The sequence below is a fragment of the Anomaloglossus baeobatrachus genome, chromosome 2, assembly GCF_048569485.1.
Source record: "Anomaloglossus baeobatrachus isolate aAnoBae1 chromosome 2, aAnoBae1.hap1, whole genome shotgun sequence".
NCBI lineage: Eukaryota > Metazoa > Chordata > Amphibia > Anura > Aromobatidae > Anomaloglossus > Anomaloglossus baeobatrachus.
Window position 1 is genome coordinate 661,073,300 of NC_134354.1, and position 17,420 is coordinate 661,090,719.

Consider the following 17,420-nt stretch of genomic DNA (forward strand, 5'->3'; position numbering starts at 1 on the left):
GAGTATGCTGAGCCTTGTAGTTCTGCAGCTGCTGTCTGTCTGTATGGAGAAGAGCAGACAGCAGCTGCAGAACTATAAGGCTCAGCATACTCCATCCAGGACTAATAATGGAAAAAGGTTTTTTGCCCAGCTCACCTGTGCAATGGAAGCCAGTAATCCTGGGCTGTGCACGGAGAAGAGGTTTGGAGAGCCAGTCCATGTGCATTGAAAATGGTTGAAGGGTTTCACCAGCACAAAACTCCAGGCATTTTATTCTTTAAAATAAAAATTCCTTTATTTTCTTATCATTAAAAAGTCCATGCTATGGTGGTCAAGCCCATGTCAGAGAGGACGCGTTTCGAACATCCAGTTCTTATTCAGTCTCTAAACCATCTAGTCACAGAACTGTTTAAAAAGGGCTGAACCCAAACATGTGATCAAATGCAAGGAGAGAGCAAGACAATTACAAAAACATTAACCCCTTAAGTTATATCACTCCATATAATGCTTATAACACTTATATGCATACATAGTATTTAAGCCAGATTAATATGCAAACATTAATTCATTTCTTTTATTTAGACCTTTAGGAAATCTTGTGCCCATTAAAAACATCCATTTTATTTCTCTCTGAAAGAGGATGTCTTTCAAATTTCCACCTCTTCTAGGTAGTTTGATTTTTTCAATGGCATTGACTTTCATGCCTTTCAAATCACCTGCATGTGCGTCGCGAAAATGTTGAGACACTCCTGATAATTTTCTTGTGGTGGCATTATTCACATCATAAATGTGTTCAGATATCCTCTTTCTGAGAGAACGACAAGTGCTGCCTATATATTGTAACTGACAAATAGTACACGATATTAAATAAACCACATGGTCTGAACCGCAGTTTATGAGTGACATTATTTTATACGTTTTTTTATCAGTAAATGAAGAAAAATCCTTCACATTTAACATATAACCGCATAGTCCACACGATCTGTGGCCACATTTGAAAGAGCCTGTGCTAGGTAACCAATTGCCGGTATTTTTTTCTTTTTTAGTGGAACCGCACCTATTCATGTGATCACTAGGTGATAACATGGATCCCAATGTAATGTTCCTTTTTGAAACAAATTTAACTCAATTTTTTAAGATTTGATATAATGTGTCATCTGTAGATAAAATGGGTAAATATTTTTTAATAATTTTAATTACATCATAATAATTCTTACTGTATGTTGTTGAAAAAACAACTGACAATTCTTTCTGGGGACTGTCTCTGGTTTTATTCATGTCCAAATATTGTGACCTACTCACTTTAGTTGCCTTGGTTTTGGCTTTCTGGAGATTTGTCATTTTATACCCTCTTGCCAAAAACCTTTTTTCAATAGTGCTGCATTCTACCTCAAAACCATTTTGGGTGTTGCAACATCTCCTGGCACGGACATATTCACCTCTAGGGATGTTATCTATAACATGCTTTGGATGGCAACTTCCCGCATGTAATAGCGAGTTGCCTGATATAGGTTTTCTGTAAAGACTGCAATTAATTTCTCCATTATCACCCTTCCCATGGAATTGTATATCCAAAAAATTGATTTTTGATACATCATGAAAAAAAGTGAAAAAAAGATTATGGGCATTATTATTGATATAAAATATAAAATCCTCAATTTTTATTTACCCATTTTATCTACAGATGACACATTATATCAAATCTTAAAAAATGGAGTTAAATTTGTTTCAAAAAGGAACATTACATTGGGATCCATGTTATCACCTAGTGATCACATGAATAGGTGCGGTTCCACTAAAAAAGAAAAAAATACCGGCAATTGGTTACCTAGCACAGGCTCTTTCAAATGTGGCCACAGATCGTGTGGACTATGCGGTTATATGTTAAATGTGAAGGATTTTTCTTCATTTACTGATAAAAAAACGTATAAAATAATGTCACTCATAAACTGCGGTTCAGACCATGTGGTTTATTTAATATCTTGTACTATTTGTCAGTTACAATATATAGGCAGTACTTGTCGTTCTCTCAGAAAGAGGATATCTGAACACATTTATGATGTGAATAATGCCACCACAAGAAAATTATCAGGAGTGTCTCAACATTTTCGCGACGCACATGCAGGTGATTTGAAAGGCATGAAAGTCAATGCCATTGAAAAAATTAAACTACCTAGAAGAGGTGGAAATTTGAAAGACATCCTCTTTCAGAGAGAAATAAAATGGATGTTTTTAATGGGCACAAGATTTCCTAAAGGTCTAAATAAAAGAAATGAATTAATGTTTGCATATTAATCTGGCTTAAATACTATGTATGCATATAAGTGTTATAAGCATTATATGGAGTGATATAACTTAAGGGGTTAATGTTTTTGTAATTGTCTTGCTCTCTCCTTGCATTTGATCACATGTTTGGGTTCAGCCCTTTTTAAACAGTTCTGTGACTAGATGGTTTAGAGACTGAATAAGAACTGGATGTTCGAAACGCGTCCTCTCTGACATGGGCTTGACCACTATAGCATGGACTTTTTAATGATAAGAAAATAAAGGAATTTTTATTTTAAAGAATAAAATGCCTGGAGTTTTGTGCTGGTGAAACCCTTCAACCATTTTCCATCCAGGACTGTATGCAGACGTTTTTTGCCCACCAAAAAAATGACGTGGGCTTCGCCATATTTTTATATGCTAGCCAGGTACAGCAGGCAGCCACGGGCTGCCTCCAACCCTCAGTTGCCTATTTGTACCCGGCTGGGAACCAAAAATATAGGGAAGCCCGCTTTTGTTAATTATTTCACTTATTTCATTAAATAATTAAAAAAGAAATGACGTGGGCTTCGCCCCATTTTTGTGTCCAGCCAGGTACAACTAGGCAGCTGGGGATTGGAATCCGCAGCACAGGTTAGCCCGAGCTTTCTGGGCGCCTCTGCTGCGAATTGCAGTCCGCAGCCGCCCCAGAAAATGGCGCTTTCATAGAAGCGCCATCATCTGGCGCTGTATCCAACTCTTCCAACAGCCCTGAAGCCGGGTGGCTTGCTGGGTAATAATGAGTTAATACTAGCTTTGTTTTACTAGCTAGTATTAAGCCAGAGATTCTTAATGTCAGGCACGTTTGACCCGGCCATTAAGAATCTCCAATAAAGGGTTAAAAAAAAGACACCACACAGAGAAAAAATACTTTAATAGAAATAAATACACAGACACATTAGGGACTCCATGTTTATTACTCACTGTCAGCCCTCCACGATCCATGGTCTTCTGTCTTTCTCGTTCAACAAATGCAGCTCTGCTCCATCACTGCTGCATGGGGGAAGGCGCTGCTTGAAGGCTTGAAGGCGGGAAGCAGCGTGCAGCCTTCACTCCGTGAGAGATCAGTGCTGCTGGCTGTTAGCGGTAACAGCGGTAACGCTGACAGACGCGTTACCATAGCAACGGTGCTCCGATCATGTGATTCCCGGAGCCGCGGTTAGCGGTGACGTCACCGCTAACTGCGTTGCTATGGCAATGGTGATCTCCGTTAATGACCGGCTGTGTCAATCGGTCCCTAACGGAACGGGGAGTCGACCGTGTGCTAGAGCATGTCGCTAGTACACGGCGATACACAAATGTGCACCGTGTACCGGAGAGTGCAATGACAGGACCTAGGACAGGACATGACGTCAAAGCCATGTGACCAGTCTGTATCCAATGAGATAATAGCCACGTGACTGGTCACATGGCTATTTTGACGACGTCACGGAAGGTCCTGTCAGTGCTGGTTATCGGGAGGACGCAGCGATCATCGGAAGGAATAGTGACAGGAGACAGAGTGCAGGACGCATCGCGGGCACCGGTAAGTGTTATGGCAATGTTTATTAACTGTATGTGTACATTTATAATGCGTTTTTATGTGTTTGTGATTGCCTCCCATTCTTTCCTATTGGTTCGAGTTCGGTTCGTCGAACGTTCGCCGAACCGAACTCGAACGGGACCTCGGTTCGGCGAACCGAGCTCGAGCCGAACTGCGGCTGGTTCGCTCATCTCTACTCCTCAGCTTACCACTGTAAACTCATTGCCAGATTGCCGGACTGTCAGATTGAGGGACACAGCGGCACAGCTGTCCAGCAATCAGTTCAACTGAGTTCATGGATGTCCTAACTGTGAACTCTAGTGACCTGACTGACAGATTGCCAGACTGCTCTGCCACCATGTCCCGCAATCCAACAGTCCGTCAATGAGTTCACCTAAGTTCATAGAAGGTAACATGGGAAACTTCAGCTGTGACCTCAGCTGAACTCACTGCTGGATTGACAGACTGCTATGCCACTGCGTCCTGCAATCAGGCAGTACAGCAATCTGGCAGCGGGACACCGGCGGTGACAAATGGTATTGTGGGGGTCTCCAGCTGTGAACTTCAGTGAGCTCACTGACGTTACCGCTTCTAAAAGCCGAGTGCTCCCCTGTTGCACTCAGTTTGTCTTGGAGGCTGTAGTGACAGGTAACATTTTTTGTCACAGCAGCATCAGGATGTAGCAGTTGAGGATCATTGTGGAACATTGTGTGAATTAATTCAGACCTGTAAGGATGTTTTGGGGTTAAAAAGGGTGAAAAAAGGTGTGTGTGGTTTCTATTTCAAATAAAAGATTTTTCTGTGTATGTATTTATTTCTTTTCCCTTACATGGTTAGTAATTGGGATCTCATAGACACTTAATTAGGGCTTGATGGCAGCTGTGATTTTTGACAAATCACAGCTATCATCAACCCTATATATTACCCCAATTGCCACCGCACCAGACCAATTGGGATGAGCCTCGTAAAGCGCCAGAATTGGCAACGCTTAACGGATTTGAAAATTTTGGGGTGGCTGCTAGCCACTAATGACTGGGAGAGTCCAATTGCTTTTCCCATCCAGATAATACCAACCCCCAGCTGTCTGCTTTACCGTGGCTTATTATAAAACATAGGGGGGACCTCACGCCATTTTGAAAATGACTTATCTAAATAATTAAAAAAAAAACCGACATGAGATGCCCTCTATTTTTGATAATTAGCCACAGTAAAACAGACCATTGGCGGATGCAGCCCATAAGGTCTGTTTTACCTGTGCTGGTTATCAAAAATAGGGCCGTAACCCCCTCCATTTTTTTTTCTTTTTACACTACCATATAGCAAACTGGTCCGCAACCAATTACAGACGCTGACACAGGGAGTGGGGGGGGGGGGTATATATAGCCGTCTTTAACCAATCATAAATGCTGGCACAAAGGGTGGGTAGGGGGTACAGTGAATATTCATGAAGTTTAATGAGTAGGACCAGAAATCAGTCCAACTGCTGTGTTATCTTCCGGTAAACCCTTGGAAAAAATTGTATGCATGAATGGCCTGCTCTTACCCTCATTTTGCTTCATTTTGCAGCCCCCTAGTTCTTACTGCGAGCATTTTACAGCACAGAACTTCTCATCGCCATTGACCTTTAGTGTTTTTCCCTGGATTGGAAAGTTAGACACTGGTCCCTGATGCACGTTTCACCATTAGCAGCTTTTTCTGAGTGCGTTAGATACATTGTATCACTAGAAACAAACAGCATCCACTACCTGAAGTTTCAGACTGAACTTTGATGCAACACTTGTAATATAGATTCAAAATTACTTTAGTGATACCAATCATAATTATTTGGCCACCATTACAGTTACAAAGTACGGCATTACATAGTATGGCATTAGCTGTAATAAATATACACAGCTCAATATAGCAATTGATAGTAATTTATCGCTATAATGACCCCACAAAATAGTAAGTTCTTTAGACAAAGGACTATGACTTTAGTTTTAAATTCTATAGATACTGCACATCGCAGAATCCTTCCCGTCCCCAATAATCCAGGAAATCACACTGTATGATTTTCAAATAATTTGCATTTTATTGGATGAAATAAGTATTTGATCTCTTACCAACCAGCAACAATTCTGGCTCTCCAGAAGCCCTCTTACTCTGCACTCATTACCTGTAATAAAGGCACCTATTTGAACTTGTTACATGTATGAAAAACACCTGACCACACACTCAATCAATCACAATCCAACCTCTCCACCAAGGCAAAAGAATTGTGTAAGGACACCATTAACAAAATTGTAGACCTGCACAAGGCTGAGATGGGCTACAGGACAATAGGCAAGCAGCTTAGTGAGAAGGCAACAACTGTTGGTACAATTATTCGAAAATGGAAGAAAAACAAGATGAATGTCAATCTGACTCAGTCTGAGGCTGCATGCAAGATCTTGTCTTGTGGGATAAGGATGATTCTGAAAAAGGTCAGAAATCGGCCCAGAACTGCAAGGGAAGACCTGGTCCAGAGAGCTGAGATCACAGTCTCAAAGATTACCTTTAGTAACAAACTACGCCATCATGGATTAAAGTCCTGCAAGTCACACAAGGTCCCCCTGAAAACACCAGCACATGTCCAGGCCTGTTAGAAATTCAGCAGTGACCATTTCAATGATCCAGAGGAGGCATGGCAGAAGGTCAAGTGGTCCGATGAGACCAAAATTGAACTTTTTGGTATCAACTCCTCTTGCTGTTGTTTGGAGGAAGAAGAAGGATGATTACAACCCCAAGAACACCATCCCAATTGTAAAGGATGGGGTGGAAACATCATACTTTGGGGATGTTTTTCTGCAAAGAGGACAGGACGACTGCTCCGCACTGAAGGGAAGATGGATGGGGTCATGTATCGTGAGATTCTGACCAACAACCTCCTTCCCTCAGTAAGAGCATTGAAGATGGGTCGTGGCTTGGTCTTCCAGCATGACAATTACCCAAAACACACAGCCAGAGCAACTAAGGAGTGGCTTCGTAAGAAGCATTTCAAGGTCCTGGAGTGGCCTAGCCAGTCTCCAGACCTGAACCCAATAGAAAATCTTTGTAGGGAACTGAAACTCAATGTTGCCCAGTGACAGCCCCGAAACTTGAAAGATCTGGAGGAGATCTGTATGGAGGACTGGGCAAAAATCCCTGCTGCAGTGTGGGCAAACTAGGTCAAGAACGGTAGGAAATGTCTGAACTCTGTAATTGCAAACAAAGGTTTCTGTATTAATTATTACGTTCTGTTTTTCTATTGTATCAAATACTTATGTCATGCAATAAAATGCAAATTATTTAAAAATCATACAATCTTATTTTCTGGATTTTTTGGGGGGCTTCTGTCTTGTTACCTACAATAAAAATTACAGACCTCTCCATTCTTTGTAGGTAGGAAAACTTGCAAAATCATCAATGTATCAAATACTTATTTTCCCCCCGGGGTAAGTATGAACATGCCTTTAAAGACTCCAGTAAAATCCCAATATTCTTTCTTTAGTGAAGTGAATTAAATGGAACCTGTCAGCGTTATAGCAGCATAAATCAGAGCCTGGCTGCGTGATTGCAGCCAGGAATGGCTTTCTCTATAGCATTTTAGAGGCAAAATAGCTTGAAAGGCTGACAATGGAGTATTGGGAGAGACTTGTCCTGTGCGACCCCATGCCACCTTCTCTCTGCTTTAGTTCCAGTGACAGCTGTCTCCGGTGTGGCTACATAGGGAGAGATATGTCAATCAAGTGGAAGCTGGAAAAGCTGACTGAGTGCTGTACCAAATGAGGTGGTCACTCCCTATGTGCCCTGCCAGCTTCTCAAACATTATTGCTCTGAAATGGTGCAGCGTTGTTACATATTTGGCTGCAATCTCGCAGCCAGCCTCAATTCATGCTGCCTGTATTGTGGACAGGATAAATCCCATAACAACTTTACTTTAACTAGATGCCCTGGAAAGCTGATAAGGTATGATATATTTACAATTATTTTTTGTTATTAACCAAATACATGTTATATAATATATGATACTGTTTTATGTGTGCAGTTCCTGTGAATATCTATATGTCTCCATAGTTACAGACCACAGACTGTGTAGTGTGATCCCTCATTCACAGTATCTTTCATCTGTCCAATCTTGCGAACATTCGCCGCCAGTCGCTGGGCTCTGTGACTTGTGCCATCTACTTTGGCAGAACAACTAAGCCCAACTAAGCTATGATTAGCTACAGCTCTCACATATGATGGAGTTGGTAAATCCAAATTTTAGTGGGTTGGTTTGCATGTACAGTAAATAAATAAAGTGAGTACACCCTTCCCATTTTTGTAAATATTTTATTACATCTTTTCATGGGACAACACTCAAGATTTGACACTTTGTTACCATGTGAAGATTGTAAAGTAGTCAGTGTACAGCTTGTATAACAGTGCAATCTTGGTGTGCCCTCAAAATAACTGAACACACAGCCATTAATGTCTAAACTGCTGGCAAGAAAAAAGAGTACACTCCTAAGTGAAAATGGCTAAATTGTGCCCAAAGTGTCAATATTTTGTGTGGCTACCATTAGTTTCAAGCACTGCCTTAACGCTCTTGGGCACTAGAGCTTCACATGAGCCACTGGAATCCTCTTTCATCTTCCATGACGACATCATGGAGCTGGGGGATGTTAGAGACCTTGTGCTCCTCCACCTTCTGTTTGAGGATGCCCCACAAATGCTTAATATGGATTTAGGTCTGCAGACATGCTTGGCCAATCCAGCACATTTACCCTCAGTTTCTTTAGCAATGCAGTGGTCATGTTGGAGGTGTGTTTGGGGTTGTTATCATATTGGGATCCTGCCCTGCGGCCCACTTTTCTGAGGGAGGGGATCATGCTCTGCTTCAGTATGATACAGTACATGTTAGCATTCATGATTCACTCAATGAACTGTAGCTCCCCACAGCTGGCAGCACTATTGCTGCCCCAAACAATGACATTCCTCCCACCATGCTTGACTTTAGGCAAGATAAACTTGTCTTTGTACTCCTCAACTGACAGCCTCCACAAACACATAATAACCATTTCAACCAAAACAGTTTATCTTAGTACCATAACACCTCAGGATATGGTTCCAGTAATCCATGTTCTAAGGGGGGCTTTACACGCAACGACATGTCTAACGATATGTCGTCGGGGTCGCGGAATACGTGACGCACATCCGGCGTTGTTTGCGACGTCGTTGCGTATAACAGCTCTGAGCGAGTGTTAACGATCAAAAATACTCACCTAATCGTTGTCTGTTGACACGTCGTTCATTTTCAAAATCTCGTTGGTCATTGTGGACATAGGTTGTTCGTCGTTCCTGAGGCAGCACACATCGCTACGTGTGACACCCCGGGAACGACGAACAACAGCTTAACTGCGTCCTCTGGCAATGAGGTGGGTGTGTCGTTAATGCGGCTGGTCTCCGCCCCTCCGCTTCTATTGGTCGGCCGCTGTGTGACGTCGCTGTGACGGTGCACGAACCTCCCCCTTAACATAGAGGTTGTTCGCCGACCACAGCAACGTCGCTAGGAAGGTAAGTATGTGTGTCGGGTATAAGCGATATTGTGCGTCACGGGCAGCGATTTACCCGTGATGTACAAACGACGGTGGCGGGTACGCTCGCTAACGATATCGCTAGCGATATCGTAGCATGTAAACCCCCCTTTAGTCTGCTTGTCTTCAACAAATTGTTTGTGGGCTTTCTTGTGCATCATCTTTAGAAGATGCTTCCTTCTGGGACGACAGCCATGCAGACCAATTTGATGCAGTGTATGTGCAGTGTGTGGTCTGAGACCTGACATGCTGACCCCCACCCCTTTACCTCTACAGTAATGCTGGCAGCACTCATACATTTATTTAATAAAGACAACCTCTAGATATGATGCTGAGCACGTGTACTTTAACCAACCATGGTGAGGCCTGTTCTGAGTGGAACCTGTCTTGTTAACTCCTTTACCCTCCGGCAATTTTCTATTTTTTCCTCCACTTCTTCCAAGGGGCATAACATGTTTATTTTTTTGTCAATATCGCAATATGTGGGCTCATTTTTTGCAATTCGGTGAAATTGCAAAACAAATTCCAATTTTACAATTTTTTTTTTGCTTTTTATTTACCATGTTCACTATATGGTACAACTGACCTTACATTATGATTTCCCAGGTCAGTGAGAGTTTGTAAATACCAAACATGAATATAATTTTTTTTATTTAGGTGGTGAAAAAAATTCTGAAATTTGTAAAAAAAAAAATAAAAAAAAAAAATAATATATAAATAAAAAAAATTGTGCTTTTGTTTCAATTTTCCGAGACCCATAGTGTTCTCTTTTTTAGGAATCTGGGGCTGTGTTATGGCTTATTTTTTGCATCCTGAGCCGATGTTTTTAATTATACCATATTTGGTTGTTTTAATTGCCTCTTATTGCATTAACGTAACTCAGGCATTTCAATTTTATTTCTCGTTATGCCCTTTACCAATCAGATTAATTTATTTTCTGTTTTGATAGATCAGGCATTTCTGAATGTTGAGATACCAAATATGTGCCATTTTCTTTTTTTAATAGTGTTATTTTCAATGGGGCGAAAGGGGGGTGATTTGAACTTTTGTGTTCTTTTTCATTTTTTCAGATTTTTTTTAAAACTTTTATTTTACACTTTTTCTTGTTTTGATTAGTGCCCTTAGGGGACTTGAAGCTGATATAGTCTGATCACTTCTGCTGTACTTCTGTTGTAGAGCAATGCTGGTCTGTGAATTCCGGTGTTCACAGGAACTGCGTAATGATAGTGATAGGGGTGATCAGATAACCCCCGGCTGTCATGACAACCCATTGGCACCCCGTGATTACGTCACGTCGCTGCTGATGGGGGCGGGGATGACACGCTCCTCCCCAAAGTGCGTTAAATCTCACTGTCTGAGATCAACAGTGGGATTTAACTAGTTAACAAGTGCGAGTAGATCGGAGATCTAGCCGTGTCTGTTAGCTGTTCATGTCAGCTGATCAGATGAGCTGACATATGCAGGAAAAAATGCAGACTTGCTGCGTGAGCCTGCATTAAAGTGACACATATGTCCTCTGACTTACCGATACGTCATAGGACATAAATAATTAATAATAATAAAGGGGTTAAACCGCTGTATGGTCTTGCCACCATGTTGAAGCTCACTTTTGGGGTGTTGGCAATCTACTTAAAGCAAAGGCCATCTTTATGTAAAGCAACTGTTCTTTTTTTCAGATCCTTAGAGAATTCTTTGCCATGAGGTGCAATGTTGAACTTCCAGTGACCAGTGTGAGTGACTGTGTGAGCGATAAACAACAAATGTAACACCCCTGCTCCCCATTCACACCTCAAACCTTGTAATACTTAAAAAGTCACACAACACCGCAGAGGGAAAAAGGCTAATTCGGCACAATGTAGCTAATTTTCACTTAATGCCGCATGTAAACAGTCTCAGGGCTCTCTCTCCGTCCAAGAAATACAGTTGAATTATGGTAATCTGACTGATCAGAGTGGGATCAGTTTTTCTAGGATGTGGAGAGAAAAAAAAACGTTTCTCCACTATGACAGTCATGTCTGTCATCCAAGTGTAGCCCGATTTTTTTCCATGGACCCATAGACTTGAATGGGCAGGTGCCATTTGATTCTCAGAGGCAATCGATAATACTGTAATTTTTTTCACAAACCAAATTCGTCAATGAAAAAAACATTAATCTTCACTGCCCCATGGAATAACATCGGTCTGAGTGTAATCTGTTTACTTAACAGAATTCACTCGGATTGAAAATACGGTCTTGTGCACGAGCCCTTATAGTCAGATAAGTACAGAATAAATGGTACATACATTTATACATCGAAGTTTGGTAAACTTTTCTATTGAATTCTGATACAGGTAAAATATATCTTCGTACCGTGTTAGCCAGTAGAGATAAAAAGAGTTTGTTTAAAACAACTGAGAGTCCTCGGTAGTTGATACCTTTTAATGGCTAACTGAAAAGATGGTAATAATAGCAAGCTTTCGAGACTACTCAGGTCTCTTCATCAGGCTCAGTATAACACAAAATCTGAAGTTATGAGAGTCCCCTAGACAGCACAGCAAGTTCCAACGATTTTGTGTTATACCATGCCTGATGAAGAGACCTGAGTAGTCTGGAAAGCTTGCTATTATTACCATCTTTTCAGTTAGCCATTAAAAGGTATCAACCACTAAGGACTCTCAGTTCTTTTAAACAAACTACCATTCTGGCATTTATTAATGTTAAAATATAGATGTTTGTACATATAATCTATTAATAATATTTGCTAATATATATGCAAAATACTGTTTGTAAGAAAATATTTTGTCCCAGAATCTTAGCTTAATTACATTCAGCCCAGCATAAAGAAAGGGAACAAATTGTGTAGGGGAATTGTACACAACATTCTTTATTAAGATTGGCTAACCAGTGTTTGCCCCTTATTTTATATGCAGAAAACTCAAATGGCGTGAGAAGTGTTCTTCACTTTCATCTATCTACTGATAAAGAAAAGCGAGAGGAGATCCATCAGGCACATTTATGGTTGTATCTAAAAACGGCATTCCGCAACAAGATAACCCTATCAGTGACTGGTAAATTTATGCCTAAAACCTATTCAATAGAAGACACGGTCCAGGCTAAAGCTGTGAGTGGTGGCTGGTATATGGTTCCTTTACAGATGTTTTCTGGAAAAGCCCTAAACGAGGGAACAGAAAATATATATCTAGAACTGATGTGCCTGGACTGTCAGAATCCAATTAAAATGGATAATATTAGCCAAGTCCATCGTCCATTTTTGGCTTTAAAAGTTCACAACAAACAGGAGGACCCCCGAATTCGGAGGCATGTCACAGAGTGCATTGGTGACATGCAAATATGTTGTCTGAAGAAGTTTTACATTGCTTTTAAAGATATTGGCTGGAATGACTGGATAATTAGCCCAACTGGTTATTTTATGAATCTCTGTGAAGGACGATGTCCGGTTCACCTGGCGAGAGCACCTGGAATTTCAGCATCAAGTCATACGGCTATTTTCAGCCTTATCAAAGCAAACAACGCATATTCTAATCTCAGTTTGTGTTGCGTTCCAACCAAGCGAAGGCCTCTTTCTTTTCTTTACTTTGATATCAACAACACCATTGTCAAGTCAGACATTCCCGATATGATTGTGGAAAGCTGCGGTTGCACTTAACGCGTGTAGAGTACATTCTCCTGCTATTCAGCTTTCACTTGTGTTACTCATATCATAAACTTTTTCTAAATTATTTAAAACCTTATTCAGTCTCTGTTTCCTCCTATTTGTTTAGAGAAGCAATATGAATGGCTTATACAGAGAGGAAAACCGTAAATAAAAGTACAAACAGAGGGAAAATAAAGAGCTTGTAGGTGTCATTATTACCTTCCTTCATTGCAACTAGCAAAAATTCAGTAGTTGAAGCTCTTCACAATGTTACGAACTGCCAATAAGAGAAACATGTCAATGAGATTAAAGGGTTTATTTGTCTCCATAATTACAAACCGTGAACAAACCCTATGTATTAGTCATATATTATAGGGGGTTAGCCCATGAAAAACATCACCGACCAACAGTATATATGTATGACTGCTGGAGAACCCCATTACTGGAAAACCCACATTAGCTCATTTTTGAGTTTGGATGAATCAAAGGTCACACATGCGCACTACCATTCCATTCAGTGACTGATGATGATAGATGAGTACTGTGGTCGACAATCTCTGTTAAGCTATATTCATAGATCCTTTTAAGAGAAATGGCTTGTTTTTGTTTTCAGATTCATCCTATCATCCTAGTTTCTTACATTTTTTTTCTCTTCAGTTTTTTTTTTCTCAAGAAGGTACTGTCCAAACTCTAAGGGGTACTTTGCACACTACGACATCGCAGGTGCGATGTCGGTGGGATGAAATCGAAAGTGACGCACATCCGGCATCGCTGTCGATATCGCAGTATGTGAATCCTTTTACATACGATTAACGAGTGCAAAAGCGTCGTTATCGTATGATCGGTGTAGGGTCCGGCATTTCCATAATTTCGCAGCAGCGATGGTACAATGTTGTTCCTTGTTCCTGCGGCAGCACACATCGCTGTGTGTGAAGCTGTAGGAGCGAGGAACATCACCTTACCTGCGTCCCGGCTGCAATGCGGAAGGAAGCAGATGGGTGGGATGTTTACATCCCGTTCATCTCCGCCCCTCCGCTCCTATTGGCCGCCTGCTGTGTGACGTCGCTGTGACACCGCACGACCCGCCCCCTTAGGAAGGAGGAGGTTCGCCGGCCAGAGCAACGTCGCAGGGCAGGTAAGTGCATGTGAAGCTTCCGTAGCGATCATGTTCGCTACGGCAGCAATCACAAGATATCGCTGCTGCGACGGGGGCGGGGACTATCGCGCTTGGCATCGCAGCATCAGCCATGCGATGTCATAGTGTGCAAAGTACCCTTTAGGGTGTGTGCCCACGATCAGTGTTCATAGTGTTCTGGGTGCAGCATGCTTCAGCTGAGTCCAAAATGTTGTGATGCACAGTACAAGCACAGTGGATGGGATTTCTAGAAATCCCATGCCCACTGTGCATTCACTGTTCGCAGCGTAAACTGATCTGTGGTGTGGCTTTCCAAGCTGCAAGCATATCAATTGTTTGCTGCGGAGTTGCAAACATCCTCCACAGGGAGAACAGGAGAGAGAGAACTCATTTGCTTGAGACTGGATCGTGGGTACAGGCAGCTGTGGTGTACTGCGGAAGAGCCTCGTGGCCTGCTCGGGACCCGCCACGTGCAGGATGCAGTGGGTCCTGATTGTGGGCATATACCCTTACTTATCAATTTACTCTTACCAATGTATCTACATACAGTGTGTACACCCATATCCTGTCCACCGCCATTAACTTGAGAACGGCGGCAGCTATAGGCATAGAAGTGGTGTCTAGGTATAGTAAAGTATCCATGCGCTACGCAATGAAACCACCTATAGCGCCACCTGGGGGAAAACAATGGAGTTAGCATTTTTATCTTGCAAACGGAACGAGATAGAGAAAAAAAGTGAATTACAAAGTTGTAGGGCATCATCAATTCAATACGATTCGACACCTTGCATACAGAAATGCTATGATTAGAACGTGTAAAACTCACAAGGCTGCAGACGTGAAGCGGTACCTCATGGAGACCTTCCTACAAGTCATTAGGTATGGTGGCTGCGTGGTGTGGCCTCCACGCTCACCTGACCTGACCCCATTGGACTTCTTTCTGTGAGGTCACATCAAACAGCCACTGTATGCAACACCTCCACCAACATTGCAGGACCTATGACGACATATCACAGATGCTTGTGCAAACGTGTCAGCTACCATATTGCACAACGTGCAGCAAGATACAGTATGCATTGCAGCTGACGGTGCATTGCAGCTGACGGTGCATTGCAGCTGACGGTGGCCACTTAAACCATCAAAGTTAAATGAGTGCCATATGCGTGACCAGCATTCAATGTTTTGGGGGGTCATGGGTTTCATATCATATCAAGTATCCATGCGTAGCATGCATCCATGCATGGATACTTTACTATACCTAGACACCACTTTTATGCCTATAGCTGCCGCCGTTCTCAAGTTAATGGCGGTGGACACACTGTACATTGTATGTAAGCTCATATTTTTTTGTACAGGATACAGCCAGGCCCCTTTTTGTTAGGCCTTGCATATTAGACTTCCTGTCCCTGTATGGTGCACAGATGGGGTACAGCTTGGCAGCCCGCCGGATCTAATAGTATGGGCATCACCTAATAGGCTGCGGGCTTGTGACTGTGCATCTGCATGTGTTAATAGTGCTCTATGCAATCCATCAGTGTGCAGTTTTACCATCCAGCAATTGCCCCTCCATTTTTTGGAAGTGTGTGTGTGATTTGCTCCTCCTGCACCTGTGATGCCTCCACTTAGTGGGGGTTTAGCTGTATCCTGCTAGAGTAGTAGTTTTTGGCCTGGGCATTGTACAACTGCAGCCCCATCTTTACTGTAAGTAATGATATTTATTTCTTTTTTTTGTTGCTTTTTTAAATTACCAATGTATCAGATAAAAAATGGATGAAACTTAGATTGATCTCTGAAGTACACTGTATGTCTTCAGGTGACCCATGGCCGAGTCTGATCTGCAAAAGGAATGAAAATAGGACATGCTCTGAGTCTTACTGACCGAAGACAATCTGTTTTTAAAACCGATGTTTATTTGGATCAATGAAACTCTATGGACCAGTGTATTGCCCCTTTTTGTCTTGATTCTTCAAGAGAAAACGGGCAGCAGTAGGAGGTATCATATGGATGTGTGAATGTATATTCAGGTTACACTCACTGGTGTATAGAATCTGATGATTCTTTCATGCAAGTAAATTGGATGTGATATACAAATGACACTGAGGTCAAACTCTGCAGTGAGTGTGAGCCGAGTGCCATTCACTGTGCTCTGATTATCTCACATGCGAGGATCAAAGAACAGGTGCAGGGAAAATGGAGAGCTTAAAGAAGTTGTCCAGTTACCAAAATTGATTTATTTTTTCTCATAAATCTTGCTATTATGTGCCTCTGCACACATCTTTTATGTTATTTCAGCAATATTACCTTTTATCATGCTGTAGCAGCACATGCTCATTTCTGGCTCCAGCTCCGATGGGGTTAATCTCTCTCCAGACTTCCTGGGTTTAGTTCCTACAATTCCCATAATCCTTTGCGTGGGCTGTATCTAACACACCCACTCATCTCTCCACCAAACTCCTCCCTGCTCTCTTCACTGTGTCTGCAAGTTATGGAAGCACTGAGAGAAATCACAACAGTGACAGCAGCAGCTCCAAGCTCTGCACAACCAGGGGAAGAAAGCGACTATCTTCTGCTTGCTCTGGTATAGTTCATAATGTGTGTGTGTATAGAAATTGATTAGCCGGTGCAACATGTGAAAAAAGTAAATAATTGGGGGGAAAAAAATGATGGGGTCATGAGATTTCTTTTTCCCCTCTTGCCTAGTCTCTTTGTGTAGTCTGTATCATCCGTGTGGCATGCATTTTGCAGGCTACTTTCACATCAGCGTTTTTTTGCGTGTAGGCAAAAAAACACAAACCGCATATGACCGGATCCTGTGGATTGAATGTGCAACGCATGCAACCGTTATTTTACTGGATCCTTCTACTTCTACTTTTTATGGCTGCTGCGATGGATTCAGCAAGACACAGAATTTATCGGTCGTCACTGAAGTCAGCTGAACTCCTGATCTCACAGCCCGCACACGCTGCGATGGATGCAGGTTAACAGCAGTCACTGCCTGCTGTTGATCACATGTGACCGTGTGTGGGCTGTTTGGTCAGGAGTTCAGATGAGTTCAGATCAGCTGACTCCAGTGCCGGCTGAACTCAGCTGACCTCACAGTCCGCACATGCTGCGATGAATGCAGGGAGACACAGAACAAGTAATCAGCCGGCACCGGAGTTAGCTGATCTGATTACTTGTTCTGATGGCTGTGTAGTGAGGAGTAGGGATAAGTGAGCAGTAAAATGCTCGGGTGCTCGATGGGCAAAGCCCATGTTGATTTTTTGTTT

The 17,420-nt window shown here is 42.1% G+C and overlaps 1 protein-coding gene across 1 annotated transcript in view; it reads left to right on the forward strand.

Moving 5' to 3' along the window:
• Positions 1–13,028, forward strand: part of LOC142290504 (inhibin beta C chain-like) — a 32,145-nt gene extending 19,117 nt beyond the window's left edge. Inside the window, exon 2 of the mRNA XM_075334467.1 lies at positions 12,292–13,028. Within this exon, the coding sequence (XP_075190582.1) occupies positions 12,292–13,028 (737 nt within the window). The remainder of the gene's footprint in view (positions 1–12,291) is intronic.
• Positions 13,029–17,420: the final 4,392 nt, after the last annotated feature.